This window comes from Aphis gossypii, chromosome 1, assembly GCF_020184175.1.
Source record: "Aphis gossypii isolate Hap1 chromosome 1, ASM2018417v2, whole genome shotgun sequence".
Taxonomy (NCBI): Eukaryota; Metazoa; Arthropoda; class Insecta; order Hemiptera; family Aphididae; genus Aphis; species Aphis gossypii.
This window is the reverse complement of record NC_065530.1, coordinates 46,893,929-46,912,530: the sequence shown is the minus strand read 5'-3', so window position 1 is coordinate 46,912,530 and position 18,602 is coordinate 46,893,929. Positions and strand designations below refer to the sequence as shown.

Below are 18,602 nucleotides of genomic sequence, written 5' to 3'. Positions count from 1 at the left end.
ATAATTTAAAATACAATACAGTGCGTTATATATTACTATATATTTTAAGTGAGTATAATAAGTGATCATCGTATTAAAATAATGTAGTCGCAACACAACAGCAACATTAATACAAAATAATCAGTTTATAAAAATAGTATGGCAAAATTTGGTGTAGTAAAATTGTTTACAATTAAAGGCATTTAATGCAATTAAAAGTGAAATAGTATCAGTGTAAAAATACATAATAACCTTAATAAAATAACTATAAATGTTTAGCGATACAAAATCAAATTAGGGTTATGCTATTTGTTTTAATTAGTCTTTCTAGGTACTACTTAATTATGTATGAACAACTCAATAGTAAAAAATATATAATTTTTTTAAAACAATACGCACAAAATAAAAATTGTGCAATTTAACAAGATAAAATTTCTTTTTATATAATAAATTTGTTTAACTCAATTATATTAATAAATACAATTTTATGTTTAAAAATTCAAATCAATATAATTGTCACACACATGCACTAAGAACTAAACGCATATGAAAAGGCCAGTATTAGACCACAACATAAATATATATACAAATTGTTTGAACAATTAATGAGGAGAAAAAAAACAATACATTATATAAATATAGTATATAATTAAATACTTAAAAATAAGAGTCTAGGACCAAGGTCTAGGCACAAACTCGTATTTATTTAGCCTTTTTGTGTACAACCCAACCGCCAGTGTACGTACGCGCAAAGTGACCAGTTCTGCGTAAGCGGCCTGCAAAAGATAAAAATATACAATTAAATATAGACAAGATAAATTACATATTCCCAGATAATAATCCAACCATCACCAAAGGTTTACATTTTAATTTTAATAGCAGCAACATTGAGCAGCAGCAACTCTACAGTATACATGAATTTAAAAAGCATTATATAATATATGACTATTATAGAATTATAAATAAAAAAAAAAAATGTATAAATCAAAGCATTTAAGGACTTACCAATAATGACGTACAACAAAATTATATGATTATTTGGGTAGACTAAGGTATTTGGATTTGGCAATTTGGCAAGGAAATAGAAAATCAAAGTATAATTTTAAAAGCTAATTTTACCAAAACAAGTAAATTTATCATTTTTAGGTTTTCAAAAATTATTTAACTAATTTCTCAATATTGTAATTAATAAATATCATTATACTTGAAAATTCATCTTAAATATTTGTAACACTTTTTTGAAAGTGGGCTTTATCCTTTCTTTATGTGTTTCAATTATTTAAGTAAAATTTTTTTTTTAATTTCATAAAGAAATTTCAAGAATTTATAAAATATATTTATTATATAACAAATTAGCTTTTAAGTAAAATTTTAAAGTATTATTCTTCAATTGTCATTCAAGAATGAGCTTTATAACAATCAATTAGCCATAACCACAAAATTATGTTTCATTTAAAATGTAATAATTACCATTGAAGAAGAAAATGTGCACAATATGGGAGCTATTTAATATTAATATTTTTTTTGTACACAATTAATTTAAAAATTGTATATTTTAATGTTTAGAAAGAGGATACAAAATGAAATCGTGTTTCATGCAAATATGAAGGCATGCAATGTTAAATAACAATATAAACCTACTTTTAAGTTATTAATACACTTTACAAGCTACTAAAATACTTTAAGAGCTGATATAAAAATTTTATAATAATAGTTATTAATTTGAAAAATAACTCAATAGTTTGGAATTTTACCAATTTGTATTTAAAATAAACACCAACAATGAGTATAAAAAATTGTTTGCAATTAAAGCCATATAAAAGCGTTTTCATGAGCACAAGCAAAAGATAAATATATAAGAAGTATCTTATTTGTTTTCAATAGTATTAATGTAAATATACCTAAATAGTGTACGTAGCCAAAATATGTAATTTATGCGGAGTTTGCGCCCACACGGCTCTGGCGTACTGCAAAAGAGAAAAACACCAAAAACCAAATTCAGATTATGGTTTACACAAACATTCTGCAGTATTACCAATCACCATAGTGTTCAATGGTTCTTGATAACATGCAATCTGAATGAAAACACAATGGTTTCATTCAGTAGACATGCTAAAATTTATGTGAATATTTTTAAAACAAAACAATGTTAAATAAAAACACCATGCGTGTTATTTATAACCGTATTTCTAAATATTATTAATTTCAAACATTATTATTACTTAATTTTAGCTTAAAATGAATACTTAATTAAGTTAAACTTATAATATATTATTATCTATACAAAAAATCAATTGTGCCTAATATTGTTGAGTATTAAATACACTTTATTCAATACTGTTATTAATTTTAAAACATAATTATCATAATCAAGTCGATTTATTCATATAAAGCTTTTATTTTTGTCTTTTTACAACTTTTAGAAGTCGAAGTTGAAATTAAAATTAAGTTTATTTGTATTTGTATTTTTTTTTTGTTTATATATATATATTATATAGTAACAACACATCGACAAATTTGAAAAACAAGAATTCATTCCTATTTTGCAATCTGTTTTATATTTATTTCAATAATAATATACTAATACATGTAGAAAAAAATACCAAAACCGAAGTGACTTCAGTGAAGGGGATAAATTTACACTAATGCAAATATTAGGTAATTAGATGTTATTTGAATAAATTTGATTATATTTTATTATGATAAAATTATCTTGGGAATATTAGAAAATATAATATTTAAATGGAAATTCAAAAGGTGTAAGATCCACCTCTTTTTGAAACTGTATACAAATTACTATTTTTTAAAAAAAAAAAATTAATTTATGAGTCATTAACAAATTTAATTAACATCATAGTAATATAAATATTACATTTATAAATGCATATTTAAATTATTAATTTTGACAAAACGAATAAAAATTAAAACTAGTCAAATTTGGTATGCAAATTATTTTAAGGTTAATATGTTATCTCACTCTCAAACACGATTTCATTACAAATTAAAATGCGAATGACCAAAGTAATACATAAGTTATAAATCTAAACATTAAGAGTTGGTAATTTCATGCTATTCCTTTAAAGTAGTAAAATTAAACAACAACAACAACAACAAAATGACAAGACCTCAATAATGTAATCCGCCGATCATTTATTTGATCAAGTTCTTGCGGTGCTTCTGGGGTGTTTTTCTAAAGAACCTAAATTTCATTTTCAACGGCGTGTCTTTTCTTACTGAAGGTGGAAAATAAACAAAAATAAAAATCATTAAACTAACGTCATTGATTGATATTAAGGATAAACAAATTGTAAGGATATTAAAGAATGTTATAATTTTGAAAATTAATTTATAATGTTTTGGCATTCGGTTTGAATATTGAAGAGGATTAATATAACGAACAAACACAATTTTTGTGAGTTAATATTCAAATAGATAGGATCTACTACATTTTAAAAGGGTGATTTCACTTTTAACTACCAAACAAATAAAATAAATATAATATAATAAAATAGAAATATCATCACTCAGTTGATATGTAAAGGATATGAAAAATAAATATTACAATAAATTACATGTTTGATTTTAAATGAAAAAAAAAAAACGGAATGGATAGTTAAAACTCAGGTCAGCTGAATTTCAAACAAAAAATATGTACATGATTAAAACACAAACACGAACTGAAAGACAATGGAAACATACAAATATTATTCAGTAGATACAATTTCAAAACTCGATTGATTATTGTGTCTAGTTTCAGCCAATTTGAATTTGGCTCGAACACCAAGACGGCAATCTGATGATTGGCAATATTTGAAAAATGATTGCAAACAAAATCACAATAAAACAGGAATAAATATTTAGAATGATGTTTTCAGGTACTTATAAAGACCATGCATTTACATATATTTTAATATTTAATGTTTCATTTAAAGTAAAAAAAAACCAAACACATGGATTAACAAAGGAATAAGGGAACTTGATAAAACATGATCGGACATCATACCTGGAACTAAGATGTCAACAACACATAAGCCTCTACGTGACTTAATACTTAGGCCAAAAATTGAATGATTGAGGCACTTAACTATTAGTTTTTAATAGTTATATTTCTTAAATATAATTTTAACATCATAAATTGTTAATTAAAATGTCCAGAAAATATTACTAATGATTATAGAATATTTTATAAAACTATAATCAATGATAATGATAATAATAATCAATAAAACTAAAATTGAGAAAATTAAAAGATCTAGTTAGGCAAAAATTACTAAGCCAATATATTATCATTTATTGATTAATAATCTTAGCTGGACATTTTTAAGTTTGAATAACCATAAATCCTAAATATTAAAATTATCTTTAAAAGATATCATTAAAGTTTTTTTAAATAATAATAAATAGATATTTTTCATTTGATTTTAAAATGTATTAAGTAAACTTACTCCTGTCAATATTGCGTTGTAAATGTGATGCAATACGATGACGAGCATCATTGTATTCCAAATGTAAGCCCAATCTAAGAATGGTTGGATTTTGTTCAATCAATTTGGTAAGTTCCATTTCTATCTTATTTCCCAATACTTGGGATCTCTGAAAATAAAATGATTAATTAAAAAACTGAACTAAAATTACAATTTTAAATTGTTAAAAAAACGTACCTGGTTGGTGGCACGGAATTCTTCTAAAGACCTCTGCTTCAATAAGGACTTGACTAAATGGACTATTCCTACGGGGCTAATGAAATTTGTTTCCACACTAAAAAAATTATAAAAAGATATACCAAATTTATTTTTATTCATTCATCATAGTAATTATGACAAATTATGATACTTAATAAAAACTGAAAATTAATTAGGTATTATTTTATTAGTAATCTTACTTGCAAACACGTAATGTGCAATTTTTTTCTAACGCTTCAGCTAGCTTGCCTGCTAACCGATCAGTGAGTCCAACATTTACCAAACTTAATGTTTCTAAATGAGTATTTTCCACTAAAGCTTTGAATAGATTCTCAAACTTTTCATCAGAAATATTCTAGAACAAGAAAATATAATAATTATTTATCTAATAAGAATATCTAAGAACTAGTAATGTTAAAACCTTAATATACTTACTTTAATGTTGTTCCAATTGAGATCAAGTAGCTTAGAATCATCATCAAGTACTCGTTTAATACTCTCATCTGGATCTGTTTGATTGGGTGGCTCTGGTGGATAAACCTTAGGCTGCGTTGCCTTTGTAACACCATCCCATCCTAAGCCAACTGGCTGACCTTTATTCAATAGTGAGGCATGATATTGATCTTGATTCATCATTGAATGGAATCCTAGTATAGCTAAAATCATAATTTAATTTAATAAACTTGAGTATACATAGTCATTTACGTAGGTGCATGTCAAAAGAGAAACATTTAATTGATCTGCCATTGAATGTACTTAATGAAACAATAAATATTCATTAAGATAAATGATAGAAAATGTAAATAAATACCAGCCAAATCGATGATTTCTTCTTGTGACGCGGTATTCAATGCATCACCATATTCATCATCAAGATCAATTGCAATTTTATCTTCATGTTCAGTGTTACCATTGGTTTCAGGTGCCACCCACTATAATAAAATAAGTACAGAATAATCATAATTACTGATTTAAAAATAGTTTTAAACTACAAACATATTTACTAAGGTCATCATTGCATTGCAACTAAAGTTAATTTTGTATATACTTTATTATATCATTACACAACAATTTCACAATATTTTCAAATAAACAAAAATACCGATAAAAATCTGAAGGATAAATGGACAATTTCTGTAGGAAAATTGCCAAAATGTTATAAAATTCATAACTTTAATACATTTTACTGTAATTATTTAGATATTCATTTCAAAATTTGAAAATATAATTCAAAAATTGACAAACTTATACTTTTAAATTAGATTTATACATAAACATTAATGTTTCTACTCTTACAATAATATAAAATTAAAATCTCAGGTAAAATTATACCAATTTTTTCTAAAATGTAAACAGGAAACAATAAAAATATTTATCATCTAAAACTACCAAATTGATCTTATATTTAACTCAAAAATTTACAAACACTGTTTATATCAAATGCTTAGAGCTCAGACATACATGTATTTTCAATTTTTTCTGAAAGATCTGTGATATGTTAATACTTCAATAGTTTATTTATGTTTTAAAACACTGTAATTCAAAATAAAGTTTTCTTTTAGTGTATCTATATTATTGGCATTATTATAAATAAATTTTATCAAATTTTAGTAGCATATATTTCAGTGGTTTAAAACAAAACCTAACTAATGGTTAACATTTGTTGAAAAATTTTATATTATCTACTACCTAGGTCCCAGACTTTTCTTAGTAAAATCCATTTTGAAAAATCTTAAAATTTTCACAACACAAGTAATGACTATTTAACTTTTTTTTTTTGTTTCATTGTTAATCGCTATCTTTTAGTCTGGTAGTGTTATGGTAATGTATCCTTAGTATGCTTGTAATTGTCCCAGATATTTACTCAAAATACTACCTACTTTATTATAGGTATAAATAAAAAATATAATTTCTTTTGTATACAAATATTTCATATTATAAAAAAATATATGAATAAAAATAATTTTAAATAAGCGTCAAATTAAATTTGTTTATAAACAGTATTAGGTACATTTTAACTGCTTACACTAATTATAATTTATCAATTTTATATTATTTGATGCACATTTAGCTGGTTTTTAAGTGCATATAAATCTAAGGTCGAGTAATATGTAACTACACATATTATTTATCATTAAATTATATAAATAAAAGTTTAAAGGTTGTACAAGTTATCTATACAATTATTTACTTAGAAAGCTATATTTATTTTTTGATCATAATAAATAATTATAAAATTTTAGCAATAGCAACATGAGAATTGTTAATAGATACTTTAAGATTTTTGATTATGGTAACTACTAATGAAATATTAATTTAAATGACTTAATCTCTTTCACCATGGAATATGATAAAACAACTAAAATTACTTTAAAAAAAAAAGTAAGATTCAAAATGTAAATACCTGAATTTCAATAACCTACATAATATTTCATAAATAGAATTAGGTAATATACAAGGTATTTGTATATCTCCTGACTGAAAGAAAATAAGTTAAGTAGGCATTTTAATGAATTATTTACTAATTATTTAAGTTATAAATTTAAGCTATTCCATTTTTACTTAATAAAAATTAATGTAACAACCCATTATGAGTATAAAATGATGCATTATCTTACCTTTTTCCCTCGTACAGTTCCAGCAACATATGGTTTAATTTCTGGTAGATCAGGGGTTTCAAGAGCCTGTTTGTTAATATGCTCAATCAATTTTTTTCTGTTTAATGGTCCGGTGGCTTCTTTGTTACATTCATAACTACAACGCTCTGATGGTGGTAATAAGTTGTCCTAAAAAAAGGAATAATACTGTAATTTTTTTTAAATATAAGCGCAAACTTTAATTGATGATAATAATATCCAATGTACCTACCTATATTTTTATTAAAATTTAAGTAAAGTAATTTATCAGTTAAAATTTGTTAACGGTTAACGAGCAAGGTTACTAACCAAACCTTCCTGAATTTAAAAAAGTATTAATCAAGTATTCAATAAATAAAATGGAAACATTCATACACCGTTTAATAACATAAATTTAAAAGTTAAATTAAAAACCATGACATACTAGTTTTGAATGTCTAATTTTTAATATAATTAAATAGCATTTAAAAAAGAATAAGCAATAAAATATTATCGTCAACTAATGATCACAAGTGTGTTATATGCCACAGGTGTTATATGTACCATACAATTGTGACACGACGATACGGACACATACGTGAGGAATAATTCAATGTGGACAAATATACTTGATATGGAAATGTTGGTAGGTACTTACGTCTGGATCGACTTCTTTAGCCAAAATGCTGATCTCTTCGGGTGACAATTGAGAGAGCAGTTGGTCTACGTCGAGCTCGTCATATTCACTCAAGTTCTTGCCGTACAGCTTGGCCGGGGCGGTGGTCATGGTGGTGGTCTTTTTCGACGACGTCTGTGGAGAACAACAGAAAAAGACCAATATTACTATCGGGGTTGAAAAAAAAAATACACACGAAAAGCGCTATGAAAAACGGTACGAATATGAAAACCCGAGCGCGAGTCAGTCTCGACAAAGACGGCAGTAATAATATTATTCACGCCGGTCGGCCGGGTCGCGACTTACGACTGAGCAACCGAAACGCGACAACGGGAAAGCCGTTTGAAACGGCGAGCGGGGTCCACACCCTGTCGCGCGAAAATAATCAATACGCCCCGCGGCCCCGACGGATCAACCGCGTCCGCCGAAAATCCTACGGCAATAGGGTAACGCACAAACGTCCTTATGGCGACGGCGACCGTACACGTACCGATTTGTTTGATTCGACGGCGAGATCGAATACGATTTGTCGGATGCCTCGTTGTTGTCGGCCGGTGACGATTACTGACTGACGAGCGGCGCGACTGGCCGTTGCGATCGCCGTGTGACGGGCGGGCGGATTGCTGGAAGGCGTCTGGAGGACTGGAGGTCGGAGGAGAGACGTCGATCGCCACTCGCCACCAGTCACCAGCCCGACGGTGGTGGTGGGAAATTGTTATCAAGTGACATCATTTGATGGTCGGGCGGGGACCGCGGGCAGGGAAACACGATCGTTTGGCAGCGGTGGAGGGGACGCGCGCGCACAATTCATATCAAACCGGTGGAGATCGGCAACCGTTCGCGTTCGCGTACCTATGCCTGTTACCTATTTATTGTTATTGTTGTATTATACTATACAATATACACACATTTTACGCAACCTATAGCGCTGTGCATAATTAAGTCATTAATACTGTACACAATACGTAACATAATAGTGTGCGTCGTTTAGCCGAGTGGGTGCCCATTCGCTATAGTTTACACTGTTTACACAGGACCGCGATACAGCGGTAATTCGGTGAGCGCTGAGAACTTCAATGAGGACCTTTCGGATTAAAAAAACAAAAACAAAAATTGTCCGTCCTATCCTCGCAATCGCAAAACCCCATCGTATATTGTCGTCTCGCGAACCGTTAAAAATGTATAAGATTATGACAACGTCGTTCGCCGGTCGGCTACCGTGATCAGTGATGGTCACCGGTTTGGCGAAAAATAGCACAGACCACGGTTTGGGTTTGACCGGCTCCCCCCTTTCTACTACTCCCCTTCACCGTGACGCCCGTTCGTCAACCGTCTTCCCGTCGTCTTTCGTTCCGCAGGTCGGTCGCACGCGCGCCTACAACGCATCCGGTACGCACAACCGCGTAGGTATACATAATGTGACGACGAGAAATAAGTACTTACATAATAATAGTATGATATTATTACTGTTATTATGGATGACTATAACTGGTAGTACCTAGTACTTAGTAGATACCTATAAAATCTAAATATTATAGTTGGCTACTGCCGTTCAAAGCGATTAGAAAACGTTGTAAAAACGACGAGCTGTACAGCGGTATAATATTATACCTGCACATACCTAGGTTATAGTTTGTACTATTGAACAATGGACGAGTTTTAAATATTAAAATGTACATCACACATTGCTGTTTGAAGAACTATTAATACGAAATTTCTGGCTGAACTTGAAAATGCAATAATTATTGTTATAATTCACACCTCATACGCATAAGGTACCTATATAGTTATAATATATTGATTATTGACAAATAAATTGGTTTATTCAATTCGATTTTAATATCTATGGACTTTGAGATGGTCGTTGTAACCTTAGTTGTGAACCTGTTTGAAAAAAAACAATAATAATGTTTTTCACTTTTCTTATTATATTATGACAAAAAATGTATACATTCGAATTATCAATTCGTTCATGGCATATTTTGGTACTTAAACATTACTGAATCTGCATGCATGTTCATAAATGGGTCAATAGAACATACGGCTATCTCACTATCTGTCCTAATAATAATATAATGACCATATTATGCGTATAAATGTGTTTATTTTCACACCATTCACAATAACAATAATAAATTTTCTTAATTTTTAAAAGTCTATACCTACTACAATAGAAAGCATACAAAAAAATTACATTACATTTATATATTACAAAAATACTCATACAAATTTCAAATTTGACATCCACGAAATTCCACCAGGGGGAGACAATTTTCTATGAGGCCTTCCTTTAAATAAATGTCTGGTCGATGATGAAGAATATTGTTAAAATCACTACGCGGTAAAGAAAAAGACACGTATATTCTAGATGTACTGTTATGCTTATTGATTTTATGCAGACACCGACCCCTTATAATATCGTGTAAATGTGATAAAAATGCGAATGTAAAAAATGTATATCTCTGCCGTTCGAGATCATGATATCCATGGGCTATGATGATGCCGTTATAAATGTCAACATACCCAATACCCATGTCCTCATATACACTTATTTATCATATAATTGTTATGGAACTCCATTTCTTCGTTTGCATATGCTTCTTTTTTTTTTTATATAGGTATATGAGATGGAAACCTAATTTTTATACATAAATTCGTTTCACGTCATTCTGATTTCAAATAAACCAATTTATTTTTGCTTTTTTTATGTAACTTCTTTTTTCAATTATTCCAGCTGTAGATTTTTAATATTATGTTTATTATTCTATTGTGATAAAAAAAATAAATAATTAATAAGAAATTTAAAAACCCAGCATACGGACTAAATGATTGTATTGGATTATTATTGTTTTCGTTATCGGCTTGTTTATTAAATGTATAGATTGTCGATCTACATAATATAACACATGCAGTGCCTTTACGGTCAGTATGCCTGTAACATTGATATCGACCATTTTAAAATTAAAGTTTTAGTGATAAGTGATAACCATAAATATTTAACCATAGTTAGTGTCTTAATCTTAAAATTATTTAAACAAATGTGTAATATAGAAAATATTGCTAATACCTAAAAAGTAATTTATACCAGTTGTAGAAAAAGCTAAAGTATAAACTATTCACAATAATAAATTATGTTTGTATAATATATACTGGATTTCAAGTTGATATAATAATAAAAAATATGTAGATATAATAGGTTAGGTACATATTTCAATTAATTATTGAACAAGTTAAAATCGATGTATTTTGTATTTTCGTATGATTTATACCGGGAAAAATAAATAGATATAATATTATAATCACAATTTACAATAGATTTTCAAGTTTTATGATTAATATAGCAAACGGAAAAACGTATGTACTTGCAGATATAGAATAAATAATAAAACAAAAGAGCTTACCTAAGCAGTATAGTACCTATAGGTAAACATAAAAAAATATAATCTACATAAATAATAATTATTTAAAAACTTTACAGCATTAGTTGTATGTATAATATATGTACCTATATATGAATCAAGTAGGTACTGCAATACAAAACATGTTCGATAACTTTATTATTTTTAACGTTAAGCACGTATTTGTATGTTAACGGGTTAACGTCAAACCAATGTAAAATATTCGATTTAGAAATTTAGTATAGGTATGTTTGTTCAAAATTTGTCTTATAAATAATCTTATACCTAAGGTACATAGGCGCGTAACTAGAAATTTTTACGGGGGGAGGGGGGGGATGTTATTCAAAATTAATTGACAAAATTATACACACAAAATTGATTACTTTAGTTTACGTATATTTAAATTTTTCATATATATTATATATCATAATATATCGATTTAAGATAAACCGTACTTATGATGCATCTTTATCTTGATAAAACATATTAAGTATACCACGGCTGAGGAGGGGGAGTGTTACTACACTTGTTACACCCCCCCCCTGGCTACGCGCTTGTAGGTACATGAAATTCAATTTGATTTTTCATAAACTTTATGTATTGTTATTAATTACTAGTTTGCTACTATTGAAAAAAATGTTCTAAGAGCCAAGAGGTGTAAAAAGTAAAAACGATTTATAAAAGTGTCGTCAAAACATTGATATTATTATTTATGCAAAACAACAAAAAAAAAAATAATGTATATACACAAACAAACATAAACCATATTATACACGACAATACATGAGACCTAACCTACGTATAGTAGAGTGTGTTTTTGTCATTATTTATTAAGCATGTCGACATTAAAGAAAATGTGAGTTCTAGCAATGTGTACAAGAAACGTAAAATATTTTACACTTAAGCGTGAGAATATTTTACTTATAATAATATATATTATAATATAATAAATTTAATACAACTATAAGAACCTACCAAAATATAATATATTATTCTGTACTTGAATTAAATCTTTAAATATTTTATCACGTAAACACTGAACACTATAAATATACAAATATTTTGTTTGCCCAATTAACTAACACGTCACACTTAGAAACATTAAACACTTAAGAACATAGAAAGTTAGTCACCCGTTTAGTAGATTACTCTGTAATTGCCGACTAATTTATAATATTTATTATAAAAAAACAGCTTCAATTTCTAAGTTAGTTTAATAGTCGTTTTAAGAGATATTTACTGAAAAAACATTCAAGTGGAAATTATCACATACCATTGATGATGATTGATCTACTTTCTGATATTACCGGATACTATTTCAGGATTTGATACATCAATGATGTATCAAGGACTTTCAAGGTTATTCCAAGAGTAACGAAAGTGATATTCTACTTTTCTTTTCTATTTATTTTTTAAACGTCATTATTTTGTGCTTCGTTTTTAAGTAAAATTCTGAGTCAAAAAAATAAATAAATACGTGGTAATTGTTTTCAAATTAAAGTAAATGATGAATATCACTAGTCACAACTATTAGAAATCAATAGATATATTTTAATATTAATTATACTAAACTGCAAATTATTAAGGCAGTTAATATTGACTAATTAAAACTCTATAATTTAGTGTCAAAAATAATACAAAATAACACTTTAAAGTCTTTGTATCTATACAGTGAATTTAATCATTTAGCTGATGCAATATAACAATTTAGAAAAATAATAATAGTTTGATTAATAGACTTATAGGTACCTATTGTTTTGATATAATATTAACATTTATAGGTAACGACCTACCTACCTATTGCATAAAATAAATATGTTGATAGTTGAATTCAATTTATCTTTCATATTCATACATTTTATGTACCTATTAGTTATGGATAATTATAATATTATACATTTTTACATCAGCAATATCAGTTTTTAATTGAAAACTGAATAGTATAATATATATAATATACCTATATTTTCTATGTTGCGCCTATACTAAATTATTAATGAAGTATAATAATAACAATTCATAAATGTAATAAGTTATAGGTATATGAAGTTATGTATATGTATATATTTATATGAATATTTGGTAATAGAGTACATATATTTTATCTAGAAAAAAAGGGTATCAGTATACTCAATACATACATATTACATAGGTATATAAATAATAAGATAGCAGTGGGAATAAATATATTCTATCGTGTATTTATGTATTGTACACATGTCAACATGAGACATTTTACTGAAATTGTGGAATAATAAATTATAATTTTTAATTTTAAAATGTAAATATTCAACATTTAAACCAACACATCCTTATTTAATAAGCTAAGACACCAAAGTTACTTCGTCCAAGAGTGACACATCGTAACTATATATACTAACTTCACGCGCTTAATGCTTATCAACTAAACACGCTACACGCATATATATTTAAAGAACACTCAACATTTCAGCCCACACGTCCTTGATCTTTGATTACACTATACAATTCAAAAACTAAAAGACGCTCTCGGACCCATGTATCAATCAAATTAAAAGATTCTTTTAAAGTCGTCTATGAAATCACAAATGATGGTTGACTTGCGTTTTAAATTTACAAAAAAAATTAGCGGCATCAAACATTCTTTTAAATACAGAGTCAAAAATAATTGCCTACCACCCACTAGTTGTATTTTTGAGCAAAATGATGGGTGTAAACGCCTCACTCTATTACCGAGCTTTAAATGCATCACTACAACACACACACACACATCCTTTAAACATGTATTGCTTTGGTAAGGGGATTTACCTTAACGTGCTAGTATATAGCTGATACCTGATATAAAGTCACGTATACAATCAGTTCTTACTTATTATTTACAATTTAGATCAGTGGACAACGATTCTCAAAGATTCAAACCGCTTTTGCAATGTATCTATCACCACTATCACGGACTATTATACTTAATTCAACCCCTCTATTTCTTATTTCCTAATAATTTGAATAATAACTTTAATATGTAATAAATGCAGAACCAAATAAAATTCTTTGACATCCTAGATCACTACAATAAGATAATTCCACAGATCAGCAGTTGGAAACTACTGATTTAAATGTATGTACATAAACTGACCCACAAAATGAATTGGTAGTATTTATAGTTTAATATTCGTTCTATATTCGGGGCCCCGCTGAGAACTATTAAACATCGATTACATGGTAGAATAATAGTACATTAGTAGTTAGTACCCATTATTAGGCACCACCTACATTAATATTAAAGTCAAAAAACATTTGTCGGCGAAATCACCGACAACTAATAGGAGGTATACAAAAATAGTAATAATATGTATATTATTGTGCTGTACCAGTTAATCGTTTTCAAACACACATACATAATAATAATATCTGCGAGCGGGTTCATGAAACATTTTTTATATGGTCTTACAGATTGTTATTATCAATCCATGCGCAGGAATGACATTTTGTTTTTGAAAAGAAAATTTAACGATACCGGCGAAAGTGACGCATTCCGCGGTGAAACAAGATGACAACTGACGGCGGTGATCATTATATGGTAGTACAGACTTTCAGAGTGACGATAAGAAATCGCCTTTAACGACAGTGATATTACAAAATAAATACATTTATACAGGGTGATTCACCTAGCATACTTAATACCATATTTTCTTTTAATATTGAAATTTTCTAGCTCTGATTTTTGGAATTTTTAACTATAAGGGATATATTTCTAATTATATAGGTAGGTATGGTATAATATACCATTTATGGAGTATTCTGTAACGATACAAAATTTTTGTATTTAAACGATAACCATCCTTTTTACTAATGATTTTTCTAAAATCTTATCTTATACTTATCTATTATCTAAATCGAAATTCGAACAAGCAGTTCCTTAATTATATTGAAATGTATAAACTGAAGATAATAGCTAGTCCTTAAAAATTAAAATAATGGCTTTACAAAAATATAAAACAGATGTAATATTGGATCTAGTATTTATTACTCTCATAATATATTTTTGCAATTTCAATAGATTAATAATATTATTAATTGTTCGAATTTTCATATAGGAGCCAGGAGCATCATATTTTTCAAAAGTCATTTGATGAAAAAAAGAAGTTGGTATCGCTACAGCTCACTCTTTCAATACTATAAAATACTTGTAAGTACTTTAAAATAAGATTCTTCTTTAAGTATCTATACGTAAAACTTTAAAAATTAAAATTCATAAATAAAGGAAAAATGGTATTGAGCATGCTCGATTAATTATACTGTGTATGGCTGTATATATAATATATAATATAGTAATTTAGAAACTAGTTTCGGCTTTCATAATATTATCATGCCAATTTGCACCACCATTACAATTTACAACTGTGCTCAAAGTGTACAAAATATATTTTAATGTTATTTTCTACACTATTTTACATTAGATTATAATATTGTACGATTTTCATATATTACGCACGCTTAGGTTCCGGAAGCCGTATACGAGCATACCGCACGAGCGAGCGTGCGTACGACGCCCAAGTGCTATTTTTATACGGAACGGATGACCTATGAGTGCGTGGTGTAGTGTATATATAGGTACCTATATAATATACGTATACGCACACTTTTACTTTAACGGCTCCGACCTGACCGTACATACCACGCTGTTCTGGCCGGGGATGTTAAAAATCGCGATTCTTTTTTACCTTCATCATTGTTTTAAACAGTAAAAAAAAAAACGCAGATTTAAACTACCTACCTCTATATAGTAGGTACTATAAAACGACACCTGTTTTTGTTGCTGTTTAAAAAACAAGTTTTAAATACACTAAGCATGTTTTTATGTTTTTATTACCACGCAACCACCGGACAAATAGACGGACATTTTATAACATAGATTATTTTTAATACTGAAGATGTCGATTGGAACCACGTTTATATATATTAAGAAGCGCGCAATGAATAAATTTATCCTATAGTAACTATAGTACATACGAGTATATGACTGGTGTTCGGACAGCAAGAGCCAAGAATTCTGCAGCTATATAACCGACAGATATAATAATATATCCAAAAGACACGTGTAAAAAACGTTTTTCACGTTTTTGTTTGGTTTTAACTTTAAGTTAATTTATTGCCGTGTCTTAGAAATATAGACTGTACAGTGTACACAGCAATAATTTTAATGTGAACGTGATACGTGTGTACGTGTTTAGGAGCACTTATTAAGAAAAAAACTGTGAAAGACTGTTTATAGTCTACGTATTCCGAGGGATTGATTTTAGGTGACTCGAATAAATAAAATAAAATAAGTAGATCTCCAAAGCGAATCTATATTATAATAAATGGACAGTGATGAGGGCTGTATTGGGTGGATTTTAAAAGTGTATGTATCCATCTGAGACATAAAACAAAATATTCCATTATCATTTACAATTTTTGACTCTGTAAACATAACTAAAATATAAATTTAAAAGAATACTTGGAAAACCAGACTGAACCACCAATAAGAATATTCGATATTTTATGTCAAAGTAATTTTAGTTTATTATATTTTTGTAATATGTATAAATGTATATGTGTGTAAGCAGAGTATATAATACCATACTAAGCTTATTAAATCTAAATATTTTAAATAACAATAATCATATTTATAAATTTAAAGTTTTACTTTTAACATTAAATTGTAGTGTTAAAAGTGATTTATAGCATATTATCGTAAATGCATTTTTATTTTTTTGAAAAATACTATAAGAAATATCCAAAAATAGCCTTCTTAAATTATAAACTATCTACTAGCTACTTGTGCTTAAATTGTACAGAAATTGTTCAGAAAATATAATTATTTGGAACAAAGTAAAATCACTTTTTTTTTTAAACTGTATAATAAGATTTTATCATTGTCATGTACCTACGTGAAAAATTTGTATATCTACGAATTATATTAGCGTTTAGCAATACATCATTGTAGATACCACTTTCTAATCGGTAGGCTCAAAAAAAAAAAAATACTATTTTAAACATTTATCATAATAATATATATAAATCATAATAGACTGATAATATGTACGATCATTAATAACATATTGTATATTTTTAAGATAATAGTGAACTACTAAAGACTAATGTATTTTATATAATTTTTTAGACTATATCAATTGTATCGTCAAAATGTCGAGAAGGATCAACGGTACCTATGAGTATCACGCGTGCGTTGACAAACAAGACGGACGCATCGAAATATTTGTCGCAACACTGTTTAATGTTACGGTAAAGTTATTACTTGTTTACATTGAGTTTTTGATTTTAATGATGCCGCAACAATATATGGTAAACTGCGCACGCAGCAATGCAGAACACTCTTTTTAGCTTCTGACAAATATATCGTCGAAAATAATATAAGTGCTTGAATTATTATTACACTCCACGTGCGTTGCTTTGCAGAGAACAATGTGCATATTCTTATGCTATTACGACTTCCAAATAATACACTCTGAACCACCTTATACAAAGAAACCTTAAAACGCAATAATGAATCCCTACAAATTTAATTTTGTGTTCTAAAAATGTTATAAACTTTATAGAGGCAGCTAGATAGATAGGGTGTCCCACCGTTCACCGTTCTCGCCGTTAATAACTGTTTTCAACTTTTTTAACCGTTAGGAAATATTTTTCTAAATTAAATTATTTATTTAAAAGTAAGTAAGTGAGCAGGTGCTCGGGTGCTTTAATAGTTGAATATTTTTTGAAGTCAGACAGTACTACAGTAGGCATGACGAAGGTATGCAAATAAACCCTGTGGTGAGACACTCAATACAATATAAATATACATGTTTAATATTATTAGTTTTTAATATTTTAATTATATAATTAATAAAAAATAAATTTAATGACTTATTCGATTTTAGTGTTACAATTAAAATAATATACTTACAATTAATATTTGTTCATAATTATTTTTAACATGACTTGTTATACCTAATGTTGTATGATATAGCTAGACGGATAATATTGAAATGTAAAAAAAATATGAATAATAAATTATGAATTGGAATAATTGGATACAATATTATAAAATATAACATGATCGTGTTCTTAAGTAATTAAAATTAAAATTAGTCAAGATTACAATATTTCAATACCTACGTCCTACATCAATAGTTGTGTACCTACAAAAAGAAAAACCGAAATTATATACATATTGTACAAATAGTATATGAAAATTGTATTATTCTATACTTAAACGTTTTCTCACGAC

General features: G+C 28.0%; 1 protein-coding gene and 1 long non-coding RNA gene across 4 annotated transcripts in view; one reads left to right on the top strand and one right to left on the bottom strand.

Moving 5' to 3' along the window:
- Window positions 1-21: 21 nt before the first annotated feature.
- The window catches only part of LOC114122872 (tropomodulin), a 47,902-nt gene continuing 29,321 nt past the window's right edge, over window positions 22-18,602 (bottom strand). For both annotated transcript variants that reach the window (XM_050198044.1, XM_050198045.1), the window contains exons 2-11: window positions 7,935-8,087; window positions 7,280-7,447; window positions 5,473-5,593; window positions 5,097-5,317; window positions 4,862-5,016; window positions 4,641-4,737; window positions 4,425-4,572; window positions 3,105-3,212; window positions 1,881-1,946; window positions 22-755 (exon numbers count right to left, since the gene is read on the bottom strand). In XM_050198044.1, coding sequence (XP_050054001.1) covers window positions 3,130-3,212; window positions 4,425-4,572; window positions 4,641-4,737; window positions 4,862-5,016; window positions 5,097-5,317; window positions 5,473-5,593; window positions 7,280-7,447; window positions 7,935-8,087 — 1,146 coding nt within the window. In that variant the 3' untranslated portion in view covers window positions 22-755; window positions 1,881-1,946; window positions 3,105-3,129. The remainder of the gene's footprint in view (window positions 756-1,880; window positions 1,947-3,104; window positions 3,213-4,424; window positions 4,573-4,640; window positions 4,738-4,861; window positions 5,017-5,096; window positions 5,318-5,472; window positions 5,594-7,279; window positions 7,448-7,934; window positions 8,088-18,602) is intronic.
- LOC126549303 (uncharacterized) lies at window positions 9,509-17,910 on the top strand. Of its 2 annotated transcripts, XR_007603447.1 has the most exons (4): window positions 9,509-9,727; window positions 14,780-14,906; window positions 15,424-15,515; window positions 17,493-17,910. It is a non-coding gene; the product is annotated as an uncharacterized LOC126549303 (long non-coding RNA). The 2 variants fall into 2 exon arrangements; XR_007603448.1 differs by lacking the exon at window positions 9,509-9,727 and having other exon boundaries at window positions 14,891-14,985; window positions 17,493-17,597.